The 13755-nt window shown below is 46.4% G+C and overlaps 4 protein-coding genes across 8 annotated transcripts; 2 read left to right on the top strand and 2 right to left on the bottom strand.

Moving 5' to 3' along the window:
- Positions 1-129: 129 nt before the first annotated feature.
- f7l (coagulation factor VII, like) lies at positions 130-2734 on the bottom strand. The gene is made up of 8 exons (XM_058051260.1): positions 2512-2734; positions 1929-2092; positions 1828-1852; positions 1652-1765; positions 1432-1572; positions 1284-1372; positions 1097-1217; positions 130-1007 (listed from the first exon to the last, which is right to left on the bottom strand). Exons 1-8 carry the CDS (start codon positions 2585-2587, stop codon positions 460-462), a joined length of 1278 nt encoding a protein of 425 aa, XP_057907243.1. The 5' UTR covers positions 2588-2734; the 3' UTR covers positions 130-459.
- Positions 2735-2841: 107 nt separating this feature from the next.
- Positions 2842-7024, bottom strand: LOC131104263 (uncharacterized). 2 transcript variants are annotated; one of them, XM_058051265.1, is made up of 9 exons: positions 6822-7020; positions 6398-6584; positions 6196-6318; positions 5892-6124; positions 5642-5779; positions 3543-3730; positions 3308-3387; positions 3138-3221; positions 2842-3007 (listed from the first exon to the last, which is right to left on the bottom strand). In XM_058051265.1, the coding sequence occupies exons 2-9, from the start codon at positions 6582-6584 to the stop codon at positions 2859-2861; spliced, it is 1182 nt and encodes a 393-aa protein (XP_057907248.1). In that variant the 5' UTR covers positions 6822-7020; the 3' UTR covers positions 2842-2858. The 2 variants fall into 2 exon arrangements, with proteins under 2 accessions (XP_057907248.1, XP_057907250.1); XM_058051267.1 differs by lacking the exon at positions 6196-6318 and having other exon boundaries at positions 6822-7024.
- On the top strand, positions 6917-11337 carry setdb2 (SET domain bifurcated histone lysine methyltransferase 2). Of its 4 annotated transcripts, XM_058051257.1 has the most exons (11): positions 7165-7717; positions 7751-7823; positions 8576-8689; positions 8757-8852; positions 8920-9059; positions 9130-9417; positions 9812-10137; positions 10210-10379; positions 10452-10822; positions 10953-11041; positions 11105-11337. In XM_058051257.1, exons 2-11 carry the CDS (start codon positions 7793-7795, stop codon positions 11283-11285), a joined length of 1806 nt encoding a protein of 601 aa, XP_057907240.1. In that variant the 5' UTR covers positions 7165-7717; positions 7751-7792; the 3' UTR covers positions 11286-11337. The 4 variants fall into 4 exon arrangements, with proteins under 4 accessions (XP_057907241.1, XP_057907238.1, XP_057907240.1 ...); XM_058051258.1 differs by lacking the exons at positions 7165-7717; positions 7751-7823 and adding an exon at positions 6917-7071 and having other exon boundaries at positions 10958-11041; XM_058051255.1 differs by lacking the exons at positions 7165-7717; positions 7751-7823 and adding an exon at positions 6918-7071.
- Positions 11338-11439: 102 nt separating this feature from the next.
- On the top strand, positions 11440-13598 carry creg1 (cellular repressor of E1A-stimulated genes 1). The gene is made up of 4 exons (XM_058051270.1): positions 11440-11841; positions 12381-12500; positions 12566-12679; positions 12743-13598. Exons 1-4 carry the CDS (start codon positions 11536-11538, stop codon positions 12827-12829), a joined length of 627 nt encoding a protein of 208 aa, XP_057907253.1. The 5' UTR covers positions 11440-11535; the 3' UTR covers positions 12830-13598.
- The last annotated feature ends 157 nt before the right edge of the window (positions 13599-13755 follow it).

Below are 13755 nucleotides of genomic sequence, written 5' to 3' on the forward strand. Positions count from 1 at the left end.
CTTCCTGGTTGTCTTTCTGGAGGGAAAGGGTTAGGGTTAGGGTTGGGGTTGGGGTTAGGATTAGGGTTGGGGTTGGGGTTGGGGTTAGGGTTAGGGACTGAATAAGTGAATAAAAGGGGATTCGTGGGATAGACAAATAATAAAGGTGTTTATTCTGGATTAGCACTTTAATATGTAAGTTCCCTAACTTCTAGCACGATATTGTACATGAAATAGATCGTTGTAACATAGAAATGGAACTGAGGGTGGTGCTTTCAAATCTATGCATGTATTAATGTGGTACTGTAGTAGTACCTTGACGATAAGTGCAGTCCTCCATCATGGTTCATCAGGGTCTACGCCATACGTGGTTCATATGACAATGGCCAGAGAATCATCTTTGGTTTTATTAACTGAAGAAAAACCACCTCCAGAAGTGAAACCAATCATGTGGTGGATTTGCCATTTCCAGGGCGGCCTTCACCCTCTGGACATGGTATGTTGGATCCAGTCCAGGAAGTTGCTGACTCTGGTGTAGACACCATACCGGTTCCTCTCAGCGCACCCCTTGCCCCAGCTCACCACACCGGTCAGAAACCAGGTTTTCCTGTAGCGCGTCACCAGAGGGCCGCCGCTATCGCCCTTGCATGCGTCTTGGCCGCCATTTTGTAGGCCGGCACAAAGCATGTTCCGGGTGATGTTGAGTTTGGTGTGCAGGCGGCATTCCTGCAGCGGGACCCGCGGTAGCGCCAGGCGCTGGAGGAATCTGGCGGTGGAGCCATGCTGCGCCAGGCGACCCCACCCTGACACGGTGTTGTGACGGACGGTGGCCAACATGCGGCTGAAGGAGCTGTTCTTGGCAGCGAGACAAATGGGAACAACATAGAGTCCCAGTTTGATGGGACGGTGGAGCTTCAGCATTGCCAGATCGCTGTCGTAGCTGGAATGGTTGTAGCCGCGGTGGATCAGGACTTTGGACACTCGGCGCTTTTGCTCCGTCTTCTCGTCTTCCTCCAGGTCGTGTTCCCCTTCGCAGAACATGTGGAAGAAGCCAAACACCGTCAAGTTACATGCGCCACGACAGGAGCTACGACTCGGCTTTCACGAAGACGCGTACCCACGATGACATGGAAGATGTTGCTTGGTTTTCTCCAAACACAATGGGCGGCAGTAAGGATCCAGTGACTTGACAGGACGATGGCGCCGCATGAATACTCGTGGTTCTCAGTCAGGAGAGCCTTAACAGGAAGTGGATGTCTATCATCATGGCCTGCTTTGCCTGATGATGTCATCACAATCCTCACCTGCCAGGGACATTGTCCTTTGGGACAGATCTGCCCGTTGACCACCCTGGGCCCAAAGTGAGTGATTGGTCTTCCACAGGGGACGGTATCTGGCACGGAGAAGCTGAGATCTGAGAATCTGAAAGTGCCATCCTGTCGGAGCGCCTACCTTGTGGGATACACGTGCTGTTGTCCTGATCCAAGCTGTATCCCGTAGCGCAGAAGCAAGTGTGCATCCGCTCAGGAAGATCTCGGCAGAAATGTTCACATCCTCCGTTTCTGTAGCGACATCCCACGGACGTGACGCGCACTAGGTGGAATCACAGACGGCACGTTGAATAGATCTGCATGTCGGCGTGAGCCATCGTCCCAGCACCGGCAGGCCTTGCCTTTGTCACAGGTGGATCCGTGGAATCCAGACGGACATTTGCACACGAAGGTGTTGATCTGGCGAGTGCAGGTTCCGGCGTTCTTACAGGGAGAGGACAGGCAGTGATCCACGGCTACGAACACACACATCAGGAAGCTTCTTGAAAGCAGCGTTGCGACATTCCCGGAGTCTTACCTGTGTACGTCCTCCAGAACACCTCCTGCAAACCAGCCAATGACATGTTAGGAGGCAACGCTGACAATTAGCCAAAACCACATGTGGACTCGGGTACTGACTAGCTGCTGCGGCAGAGCGAAGATCTCCTTGGCCTCCTCGTAGGAGCATTTCTCCTCCAGACATTCGCGCTCCAAGTTTCCTTGTTTCAGCTCCTCGAATAGGAAGTTGGCTCGACGGGTCCGATGGAGGAACGTGCTGGCTTCAGGTCTCCCCAGAAACATGCCTGTCGCAGCAACAAAATGTCACCCGGCTGCTAAAACCTTTTCGCTTCTTCTTCGCCGGCTGGTCCGTCATGGAAATGTTAGGAACTGTTAGTCCCAGTTCCATCCGTGTTTGATGCCCAACCATATTTTTCCCCTTTAGCAACCCTGCTGTGATTCCACTCGTCCAAGCCTTCCTTTGTATGTTCTGCTTAGCCTGCTCATGAGCAAGGGAGTAGGACCAAAGACTTCAGGTCAGGTAGGTCCCATCCAGATCGATGGCTTTAATTAGTCTTTAATTAGTCTTTAATTAGTCTTTAATTAGTCTTTAATTAGTCTTTCTAACGTTGGCTCAACCTTCCAACATATGTTGAACATTGATCGGTTGGAACAAGATGAAGATCAGGGGGATTTGAACACGGTAAAAAGGCAAAGAACTGACCTTTGCATGCCGGGATTGAAGCTACGAGAAATCCGAGGAAGAAGAGAGGAGTTGTGCGTCTGCTTGCGGTGGCCATTTTTATTCTGACCAGAACAAAGTTCACGGACGGACACCAAACACGTCGACACTGCCGTATGTAAACTGTCCGAGTCCAGATTGGCTTTGTTGGTTTTGTCTGGACTTTGGAGCCAAGGCTTGTTGTGGACCGTTGGTGTTCCCTCCTGACATAGCAAGTTCATTTTATTTTCATTCAACCTTTGCATGAGTAAACTAGAAGACATGAGAGGAGCCATCAAATATATTTGAGTCGCATCGTTCACTTGATGCTCAGTGAAGAGTCCAGATACTCAGTACTGCAGATACTTGAGTATGTGGGGGATAGAGTCCTGGCCATCCCTCAACTTCTCCTTCCAGTCCTGAGGGATGGTTGCATTGATATATGATCCTCCTGCCCCCAACAGGGCGCCCAGTGCTGCCCCACGGTTGCAGTTCTCCCCTGAAAATGCAAAAGAATCGTTTCCACTTAGCAGATGATACCAAAAGCTAGCATTGAGCCAAAAGCTAACTTGTCATGAAGTTAAAGTCCAACGATTAATCATTGCAAACTCTTGTGTGTGCGTTCCAACCTCCACAGTTGGTGTTGGCCAGGATTCCCGCCGTGGGGTCGTCGTGGAACTGGTGAGCCAGGTAGAACATGCTGGAAAGGGCTCCTGGTAGGTCACAGCATGAAGGTATGGTGCACGTTAAAGTACCCGCCCAAAGCTTAGTCCATTCAAGACTGGATTTCGATTGGCACCTTTGGTGTAGCAGGCAAGGCCGAGGTCACTGACGGCCATCTGATGGACGCGCAGTCGTTCGACTGACGCCGCGGGCAACCTGCAGGCCCGGACACAAAATATTTCCCCACACAAAAGATTAAAAGAGTAAAATCCAAATGGACAAAGTGGCGAAGACATCATGAAAGCACAAGTGACTTCATCATAACATCACGATGGTGGACACAAACGTTGGCTGTGTTCCTCAGTGTTCACCTGGAAGCCTGTAGGCTGTACTCCTGGCATGTTTCCCAGACTCCCAGTTCCCCGAGTGCGAGTTCGGCCTGCCGGCAGACGCTGGCGCCCCCCAGCACTGCATGCAATGCCCTGCTGTAGATGGATACATAAGAAGGCACGCGGGGGTGCGGGTGGGAGAGCTTCACAAACTCAACGGCAGCGGAAACCTACAAACCCAGAGGTGAGAGGTCAGTGTGAGTGAGTGTGATCAGAGTAGTCAACACATAGTACAATTGAAGTACTAGTACAGTGAAACCTCAGTTAGCGTCATTAACCAATTCCACAAGGTCCGACAAAACCGGAAAGGTACTCTCTATTCTATTTTAGACCCTAGACCCTAGATACACGATACACAACCCTAGATACATGATACACAACCCTAGATACACGATACACAACCCTAGATACACGATACACAACCCTAGATACACGATACACAACCCTAGATACACGATACACAACCCTAGATACACGATACACAACCCTAGATACACGATACACAACCCTAGATACACGATACACAACCCTAGATACACGATACACAACCCTAGATACACGATACACAACCCTAGATACACGATACACAACCCTTCAGCATAGTGGAGATGTTGTATAAAATTGTTAAGAAAAAATGATTAGTGAATAAAAATCAATGAAATCTCCCATGTTCTGTCCAAGTTACACAAGCATACATCTTCATACATCTTCATACATCTTCATACATGTTCATACATCCTCATACATGTTCATACATCTTCATACATCTTCATCCATCTTCATACATCTTCATAAATCTTCATCCATCTTCATACATCTTCATACATCTTCATACATGTTCATACATCTTCATACATCTTCATACATCTTCATACATCTTCATACATCTTCATACATCTTCATACATCTTCCTAGTTACACAAGCCCTGAGTCCCTGAGGACTTTTGGTATCACATGATACCAAAAGCATTTATGGACAAGAAAACATGTACACTGTATATTTTATATCAGGCTTTTTTTCTAGTACATTATCATTTGAAGGAGCCAAAACAGATCAGCATTCAATGCATCACACATGATATAATGTACATGCAGTAAAATGTATCACATACTGCATATTGTATTCATGGAACTGGCTTTAGTTCTACAAATGTACAACTAGACATGGAGTATTATATTTTAGTTACAGTAGCAACCATGTCATTTATTTATGAATGGGGGTGGGACTAAGTTTGTCTTCTTCCCACTCCTTTTCAAGCTAATTTATTTGATGTATATACATATGTGTGTGTTTCCATTCCATTCTGTATACATACTGCATATATATTTTGCTTTTGCTACACAATATTCATTCATTCATTCATTTTCTACCGCTTATCCTCACCAGGGTCGCGGGGGTGCTGGAGCCTATCCCAGCTGTCTTCCACCCTGGACTGGTGGCCAGCCAATCCCAGGGCACATATAGACAAACAACCATTCACACTCACATTCATACCTATGGACAATTTGGAGTGGCTAATTAACCTAGCATGTTTTTGGAATGTGGGAGGAAACCGGAGTACCCGGAGAAAAGAACATGCAAACTCCACACAGAGATGGCCGAGGGTGGGATTGAACTCAGGTCTCCTAGCTGTGAGGTCTGGAGTACCCGGAGAAAAGCCACGCATGTACAATGTACCATAAATATACTATAATTTTTCAAAATACAGACTTCCTTGATATCCTGGTAGTTCATTTGAGGGGAACGATGTCAGGTGATGTGCAGGTTTTTATTCTATTTGATATTCATATGAGCTGGTCTGTTTGAGGCAAAAATAATGTTTGGAAGTTCGCTGTGAAAAATATGAAAGCCAACCATAGCTAATATTTCATCACAATTTTTGCTGTCACCTCTACTCTCCTACTCAGCCCACTGAGGGCCGGGTGCCAAAGGCAGTGCCGCCACAGTTGGACTCACTCAGTGGATCACTAAAATGACGAGTGAAAAAGTGTTTGTGAACTCAGGCAACATTTTTGCATAAATTCTGTGGCAACTTCTTCAGCCACCTTCCGTGTTTGTACGTCTTGAACGTGGTACTCACGGCTTCGTTTTCACTAGCGGAGGCTGACAGCAGAATGAACGGCAGGACCATGGGAAGGCAGCCGATGGCGTCCAGCTGGCCGTCGGGTAGCGAGGAGCAAAGCTTCCGCTTTGACCGTCTCTCCGCAAACATTAGAATCTTCAGTGGATTGATAGACAGGTGTGTTATGAAGTCATAAATGGGTGGAGTTTTGGCCTCGTTGCCTAGGCGACCCATGTGGTCCATCTGAGAGCGTGGAAGTAGATGTTACCTCCCGGCTGGATGTTGGCCTGCTCTCGTTCCAGTCAGCGAAGAATGAGCGGTGGAAGGACTCGGCGTAGGTGTCTCTGTGAGTACCAGGTGTGGTCAAGAACTGAATGTAGTCCACCAGCACTGCGGCTCTAGCATCGGGATGCCATGCGTCCGCGTAACCTCCACTTGCGAGCGCGTGAGCGGCTCGGAGGGCACAGAGGACATTGAGCGTGTTGTCACCTGCCTTCATACCTGCAAGACACCACACAGGTGTGATTCACCTCATCTGCACTAATTGTACAGGAACAGATCCACATTGGTACCTTGGTGATAATGGCTGGAGCCACTAGAGGATTTCCAAAATTGCAATTTGTCATGAAGAATGATGTTACCCACCACCTCCTGTTGACTGGCAGCAGATGACCAAGAAGTGCGGCCGCTACCGCCTGAGTCGCATCGCCGCAAAGAGTCACAGTTTGGAAAAAGCTTGTCAACATCGACTTGAGATTTGAGATGGAGACTCACCGGTGCTGGACAGGCTGAGGATACTGCTCGGGTGTTCGGTTCTGGGTGACCTGAACCCAGATATCCAACCACCAAAGTCTCTCCTGATGTCATGGACGTTGTAGTACCAGTGGACAGGCATGGACATGGCGTCGGCTGCGCACATCGCCCATAAGGCCTCACTCACAGACCGCCACACTTGAGTCATCTGGCAGATGCAAAGAAACTCATTTTATGATTGAACTGTAATTTAACTTCATGCACATTTCTTTTTCACTTTTTCACATTTGTTGTCTAACTCAAACCAATTCTCTCTCCTATGCTAATATGCTACATTAGACGTCCACAAGGTCATCCTGTACACACACGGTCGTTCAAATCACATATTTCAGAATGATATACAGTAAAAGTAGAATTTGGTTGCTAATCAGCAGGAGCTGCTTACCTTTCACATCCGCTCCTCTCTTTACGTCACGTCAGAGTTGCATAACTCGACACTGTTACAAAACCTACCGGAAGCAGTGACTTGGGATTGTTACACACGTTAATATGCGTGACGCTTAGTTGTCACACAACACACACAAAAACACTTTCATAATAACACTTTCATAATCATGTCAACGGAAAGCGGCTACGGTGGCCGATGAAGGTCAAAAGGGAGCAATTGATGTTGTTTTCTCCTGTTGGACTCGCAGGCAAGTAAACGTTGCTATTAAAAATAAAACAATTCTATATAGTCACAAAAAACATTATTAACAAACGTTATTAGCGCCAATAGAGTCTGACCATTTGAAATGTACTGTTATCCCGTAAGAGGGTTTGTCAGACAGTTTGTGGTAAGTTTGGAACCATACGGTATCGTTTAGATGCCAAGTCCAAATGTTATATTTTAATATGAATAATTACTTTTTCGTTAAATTTTATTTTGTTATGCTGGTGACACATATTGGCCCGTCATTTGCCTGTCAGGCGGGTTCAGGACATTGAAGGCGCTCTGTCTGTAAGACAAATAAAAGGGTCAATTTACCCCGAACACTTGGCTGTTGTGTGTGTGTGGTTTTTTTTAAAGAGAATATTCGCTCCTTAATTGAAAGTCGGTGCTGTTGATGCTAATATTTATACATAAACAGCTATTTGGAATGGCTTTATGATCCTTACATGAAAAGATGGAACTATGGGGCTATGTTAGATGGGGCCAGCTGCCAGGGGACGCTCGCCTTTGATTGTGAAGTGATTTCATTAGCTTAGCAGCTAGTAGCAGCTAATAGCAGCTAATAGCAGCTAGTAGCAGCTAATGCCACTTTGTTGTAAACCGCTTTTGACTTTAGCAGTCCGTCCTGTTGTTGGCTTTGTGTTAGCTTTGTGTTAGTTTTGTGTTAGCTTTGTGTTAGCTTTGTTAGCTGGCTGGAGCGACAAATGGATGATTCATTTGATCACCAAGATGTTGGTAAGAGGTCATTATGAATTAAAGTCAGCCTTTGTTGGGATGATTGAAGAAAATCCTCCATGACTTTGTGTTAAAATGCATGTAAAATAATGTTATGAAAAGAGGTGTGCGCTTTATATATCGTGTAGTTTGGGGTACCTAAGTCACATGACCTGGAAGCCACCGAAAACCTGTTATTTTATTACAAAGACAATTGTTCTCTCGTTGCAATATTTGGAACTGTGATATCAGTGATATGTGACTAGTCTTGGTTGTCTCCTATTTTTACCAATCGTTTACTTTGTACAGGAAGCTAGTATCAATAATGTGTAATAGTTATGTGACATGGCCATGACAAGTCATCAAGATTTGCCGTCATAACTTTTATCGATGCATCAAAAGACACGCACTTTGAGCATCAGTCGTAATTGTCACGCACAATTGTAATACTTGATAAATACACGAAAGAAAAAAAAGCACCATTAAATATCAAAACACAGCAGAAGATACAGAGCCGCCGTAGTTAGCTTGGAGTGGGGTGGCGCCATCTTGAAACGTTACACCTCAGCATCAAATCCAGACTATATCCATTTTTTCAAATCAAAGTCTCCTCAACGCCATAGGAATTGACAGTAGAGTAGACACATGGAGTAGTTTGGGCACAGATGTTCCTGTTTTTGATGACCCCTGTAAATTCTTCTAACTGACTGACCCCGATTAAGTCTTGCAGGTCATTGACGGAAAACCATCTTTTTATCAACGCTCTTTGGTAGATCGGGCAAAAACCTTCTGGGCCAAGGAAAAGGTGGATCGGGTGTTCAGTGTCTTATACAAGCACCTGGATCACCTGAGAGAAGTCCTGAAGACAAACACTGCAACAGACAAAGGTTCTCATCGTCTCAAGTGGTCATTTGGCATGGAGTTGCCTTTGTGACGTTGGGGTCTGCTCCTTAGAACGGGTTCAGGCCTTGAAGCTGTTTGACTGCCTGGACTGGACGCTTCTATCTCCTTCAAGTGATACTCCGGTGGTGCAGGTGGTGGTTGGTGCAGGTAAGTGACTGCTGTAGAAGAAAAGAAGATGCACGTTAGAAGAACTCATATTTGTTTTCCTGCTCAGATAATCTGCAGGATGGAGCTTCTCAACACAGCCCGACCTACACGCCTCCCCTGTCAGCGGCATCCCCTGCAGGCTGTGAGGACCTGCTGTGTCCTCTGGCGCCCAATCAGCTGCAGTACCAGCCGCACGTGTGTTGCAAGGTAGCAGGTCTCTACACGAGGCCTTCAAGCTTCCTCCTCCTGAAGTGCAGTGATGCTGTTTCCCCTTTAGGCCTGCCTGCCCACTTTACCCGACATGCACCAGTCCACACCGCCGTTCTGGGATCAGAACCCTCTTAAGGTTCCGCTGCTCTGCCATTTCAAGAGGATGATGGCCATGCCGCTGTTGACGTCAAAAGAGGGCGCGGCCAGCAACCGTTGGCATACTGACGCCTCAGATGAGGAGGAAGATGAAGGCCACTGCGATGTCATTTATAAGGCCCCATGTGGGCAAAGCCTACGTAACCACGACGATGTGATGCACTTCCTGTTTGCCACCGATAGCTGCCATATGCTGCAGGTCAGCTGCTTGCTTCTACATGGTTGAGTGATGTGGAGGGCGCCGTGTGCTATGGCACGCTTTTATTTCTTTTAAAAAGTTAAAGTTAAAATAATATATAAGAAATATTAATAAATAATATATAATAAGAAGAAATACAAATATGAAATATATGAAAAATAAATAGTTCATAGTAAATATGAATACTCGGGATCTCTTGTGAGATTTAAATGTGACAATATTTCTCTTTCCCAATTTAAAAAAATGGCCTAGGACAATAAATAATTAAATCATACAACAAATGAAAATTTGCTAATTTTACCGGCTGGTGTACCAAGTGTCAAGTGACACCCGGTCTGGTGTGAGTTTGACAATTTAGTCAAATCATTTCAGAAATTGTCTCCGTTTCCTTCAGCTAGACAACTTCTCCTTCAACATGGCAGTCCAGTTGGATCCTCCTGCGGGACAAGAGCCCTGGTTTCCAGAGATAGACCTGAGCCGCGGCGCTGAGCCAACGCCGGTGGAGCTGTGTGTCGGCCCCGGCGATACCCGACCAGCTGAATTCCGCTACAGGAAAGACCGCTGGCCGCACGGCTGTTTCTTGAGCCGTGGCCCCTTGTTTGATGCCTGCTGTGACTGCACGGATGGATGTGTGGACGCACAGCGCTGCGCCTGCATCGCCATGACGGGAGCCGGCCACCATTACACCCATCAGAGACTGCCCCGGCCTCTGTCGTCAGGGTGAGTTGACGAGTCTGACTGACATGGCTCAGCTGGAAAGGTGATCAATCAATCAGCGATGGCGTATGGCAGGTTGTTTGAGTGCGGGCCGTGGTGCAGCTGTGATCGCGCTCGTTGTCGGAATCGAGTTGTGCAGAGGGGAATCAAAGTGCGTCTTCAAGTCTTCCGGACAGAGCGCTGTGGCTGGGGTGTGCGTTGCCTTGACGACATGGATGCGGGGACGTTTGTGTGCATATTCGCAGGTGAGACAAACAAGAGTTTTTAAAAGCCGGATCAGTTTCTATGTAACTGTTAATATGGTTATTGTTGTCCAGGCGTCATCCTGCAGAGAGTCCAGAAACCCAATGAGCCGCCGCCTCCGAAACTGACCAGAGTCGACCTGCCATCAGATGACGAGGTGGAGGTGGTCACCGAGTGGCTGGCGCCCCCCGTACTGGAGGGAAGCAACTTGGAAGCACCCGAACCCACCTTGCCCCCGCTGCATGTGCCAGTCATTCAGAGACCCCCAGAGGCCAGCGCACGGCAGGACGAAGACAAGGCGAAGAAGGTTTCCATGATGACGGTGAACGCTGATGGCTGTGGCATCAAGACAGACCGTCACAAGAGTTTGAAGAGAGTGGTGAACCCTGGTGATGTCTATTTGCTGGATGCCAGAAAGGAAGGAAACGTGAGCCGCTTCCTCAACGTAGGTGGACATCGGACCACAACTTTCTTTTACCTTTTTTGTTTTTACTGTGTCCCTTCTATAATTATCTTCTGAATTATTGGCAGAAACTACCTCTAATATTTTTTTTTTACTTCTGTGTCCACTGCAGCACAGTTGCCAGCCAAATCTATTCATCCAGAACGTCTTCACTGATTCACACGACCCCGACTTCCCCATCACCGCCTTCTTCACCAACAGGTGAGATTAGCACAACTTTTGTATTTGTTAATCCATTAATAAGTGTCTCTTTGTTTGTATCAGCGTGGTGAAGGCAGGTACAGAGCTCACCTGGAATTATTCTCTTGACACACACGTCTCACCAAAGCAACAACAGGAAGTGGTCTGTGTGTGTGGCAGCGATGACTGCTTAGGGAGATTCATGACGGAGAACCTGTGTGAAATGTGTCATTTTGGAAGTCCAGATGCTTCTGATTCCACTTGACCCGACCCCGGAGATTACTATGTACATTTTCTAAATAAAACTATCCTTTTCATCTTCGTTTACATGTATTTATGGCATTTTCACCCATAAAAAATATTTTTCATCGTGTGCCTTTATTTTGAAAATGCGTCCTCCCTGCTATTACGGAAGTAGCTGCTCTTACTTCCTGCCTAGATATTTGAGACAAGTCGACAGCGATTCATATCGCGTCTTGTTTGTGCTGCGTACCGCAACAGCTCTGCGGGTTCGAATGCCGACCATGAGCACTCTTTTATGGACCAAGTGTTGGCTGCTGCTGGTGGCCTTCTCCTGGGGCCACCTGCCCCCCTCCCGGGGCCACTTGCCCCCCCACGACCAGGTGGCTCGGGTCGCCCGCTTCATCGCCCACCGGTGCGACTGGACTTCCATGGCCACCATTAGCAGCCACAAGCCGGTGGTGGGGCAGCCCTTCTCCAACGTGTTCTCGGTGAGCGACGGGCCGTGGGGCTCCGGCTCCGGCTCCGGCGTACCGTACATGTACTTGACTCGCATGGAGATCTCCGTCCAGGACCTGGAGGTAAAAGTTCCAACTAAGTTTGTTTTGTTTGCACTCCCAATGGTTTGGACGGAGGTCCGCGTGGATATGCCTACATTTTGGATGTAAAAATCACTCAAGTCGTGAAATTGGCATTTGATATTGGCATTTTTTGCAATCACATAATTGAGATAACTTATGAATAGTTGCATTTCACCAGTCGTTCCTTAATTTGAAAGTTCTTAGGGTTATTCTTTGAGGACATTTTGACGGTAAAATTGCGTAGGACCCCTTTTATGCAACTGGGTGCCCAAGCATGATGCAGCAAATTCTTCCCAATGACTCAGCAGTTTTGGTTGCCAGTCATGTCTAAACCGCCTTGATGCAGGACAGGAACATTTGGACTTAGAAGCTCCTTAAGATCCAACAATGCAAAATGTAAATCATTTCTTACATTTTAAACAGGAGGCATCTTTCATAACATGCCATATCAGCCCAATAATAAAATAAAACAAGCCGTGGGTCCAAAATGGCCACAGTTTGGGGAGATAAAGAGAAACTAAAAACTTGTCTCCATGCAGGTGAGTCCTCAGGCATCTCTGTCCATGTCTCTGGCTCAGACCGGTTACTGTCGCCAGCATGGCCTCGACCCCCAGAGTCCTCTCTGTGCTCACATCATCCTGTCGGGATCTGTGCTGGAGGTATGCGCACGCCAACACGAGCCACGCCCATTCAGCTGACATCACTCGCGTATTTGTATTTGCAGGTCAACGGCACGGAGGCAGAGTTTGCGAAGAAGGCGCTCTTCAGTCGTCACCCCGAGATGATGGATTGGCCCTCGGACCACAACTGGTTCTTTGCCAAGTTCAACATCACACAAGTATGCTAACAATGCTAATGCTAGAACTAATATGATGGTAATATTGTTGTGTTTGTGTTGCAGGTGTGGGTGTTGGATTATTTTGGCGGGGTGAAGACGGTCAGTCCAGATGAGTACTTCCAAGCTTCCCCAAACAGGAAGCACCACTGATTGTCACTCTATGCTCGGTGTGGCGTTTTTGTGCTGTGGGTCATGTGGTGATTTCTATGGAAATGTATCACTAATTATTTTTAATTGATTGGCTTCTGTTTGTGTGAGCGAATATAAAAAGCAGTTTCCGTTTTAGGGTGGAAATTGTCTCATTTGAAATGAAATTTGGTCTAATAGTTAAATTTACCGGCTTTCATTTTGCTTAGTTTTTTTCTTCATATAGTGTTAATGATATATATTTTTAAATAGTAATATAATATAATAATATAATATATTGTTTGTAAATAAACTTTCCATCCCAGAATGCCTCTGTCTCTTCTGTAGTATTAGTGATGGCTAATATTGTGATGCCACACACAAATACCAGTTATGGGTAATCATGTTGTATGTCCATTGGGAAGTCGTCACGCTAACATATACACGTAACAAACATGTAAACTCGACACTTGTTTTTGCTCACATCCTTTGTGAACTGAAGTCAAAGATGTAAAACTTTATATACACGATTGACAAATCTAAAACACTTCTCAGGGACGCTACCAAAAGTTGCTATAATCAGTTCTGAACCAGTTCAGAATTGAAATGGTGAACTATTATGGTGATATTTGTACTGGGTGACCTGATCTTTCAACTACTTCATGACAACTATGAACTTACACAATACTGCATTTCACAATGCATCTATACCGTAACTGCAAGGCCAAGGTGAAGGTGTATTTATTTCCTGTTTCTGTGCATTATAACAATAAAACACCAAGTGTTCCATTGACCCAACTGACTTGTATGTTAACCAAGCTACATCATTATTATTATCGTAGCAGCTAACATGAGAAACTATTTTTATCCGGCGGATAAATACGACGTGTCGCTAACCTCGCTACAAAGACTCAACAAGATGCTCGTTTGCCGTCAGCATTTTTTACCCG

This window comes from Doryrhamphus excisus, chromosome 16 (assembly GCF_030265055.1).
Source record: "Doryrhamphus excisus isolate RoL2022-K1 chromosome 16, RoL_Dexc_1.0, whole genome shotgun sequence".
Lineage (NCBI taxonomy): Eukaryota > Metazoa > Chordata > Actinopteri > Syngnathiformes > Syngnathidae > Doryrhamphus > Doryrhamphus excisus.

Coding starts and splice junctions, on each gene's coding strand:
- f7l (XM_058051260.1), bottom strand. CDS start 2,587: ATGGCCACCGCAAGCAGACGCACAACTCCTCTCTTCTTCCTCGGATTT. Junction 2,093..2,511: donor TTCAATCCCGGCATGCAAAG/GTCAGTTCTTTG, acceptor TTGCTGCGACAG/GCATGTTTCTGGGGAGACCT. Junction 1,008..1,096: donor CATCTTCCATGTCATCGTGG/GTACGCGTCTTC, acceptor TGTTCTGCGAAG/GGGAACACGACCTGGAGGAA.
- LOC131104263 (XM_058051265.1), bottom strand. CDS start 6,584: ATGACTCAAGTGTGGCGGTCTGTGAGTGAGGCCTTATGGGCGATGTGC. Junction 6,125..6,195: donor CTCCAGCCATTATCACCAAG/GTACCAATGTGG, acceptor GGTGTCTTGCAG/GTATGAAGGCAGGTGACAAC. Junction 3,008..3,137: donor GGCCAACACCAACTGTGGAG/GTTGGAACGCAC, acceptor TTGCATTTTCAG/GGGAGAACTGCAACCGTGGG.
- setdb2 (XM_058051255.1), top strand. CDS start 7,020: ATGAAGGTCAAAAGGGAGCAATTGATGTTGTTTTCTCCTGTTGGACTC. Junction 8,853..8,919: donor GCAGGTGGTGGTTGGTGCAG/GTAAGTGACTGC, acceptor TTTCCTGCTCAG/ATAATCTGCAGGATGGAGCT. Junction 9,060..9,129: donor AGCCGCACGTGTGTTGCAAG/GTAGCAGGTCTC, acceptor TTTCCCCTTTAG/GCCTGCCTGCCCACTTTACC.
- creg1 (XM_058051270.1), top strand. CDS start 11,536: ATGCCGACCATGAGCACTCTTTTATGGACCAAGTGTTGGCTGCTGCTG. Junction 11,842..12,380: donor TCTCCGTCCAGGACCTGGAG/GTAAAAGTTCCA, acceptor GTCTCCATGCAG/GTGAGTCCTCAGGCATCTCT. Junction 12,501..12,565: donor TGTCGGGATCTGTGCTGGAG/GTATGCGCACGC, acceptor TTGTATTTGCAG/GTCAACGGCACGGAGGCAGA.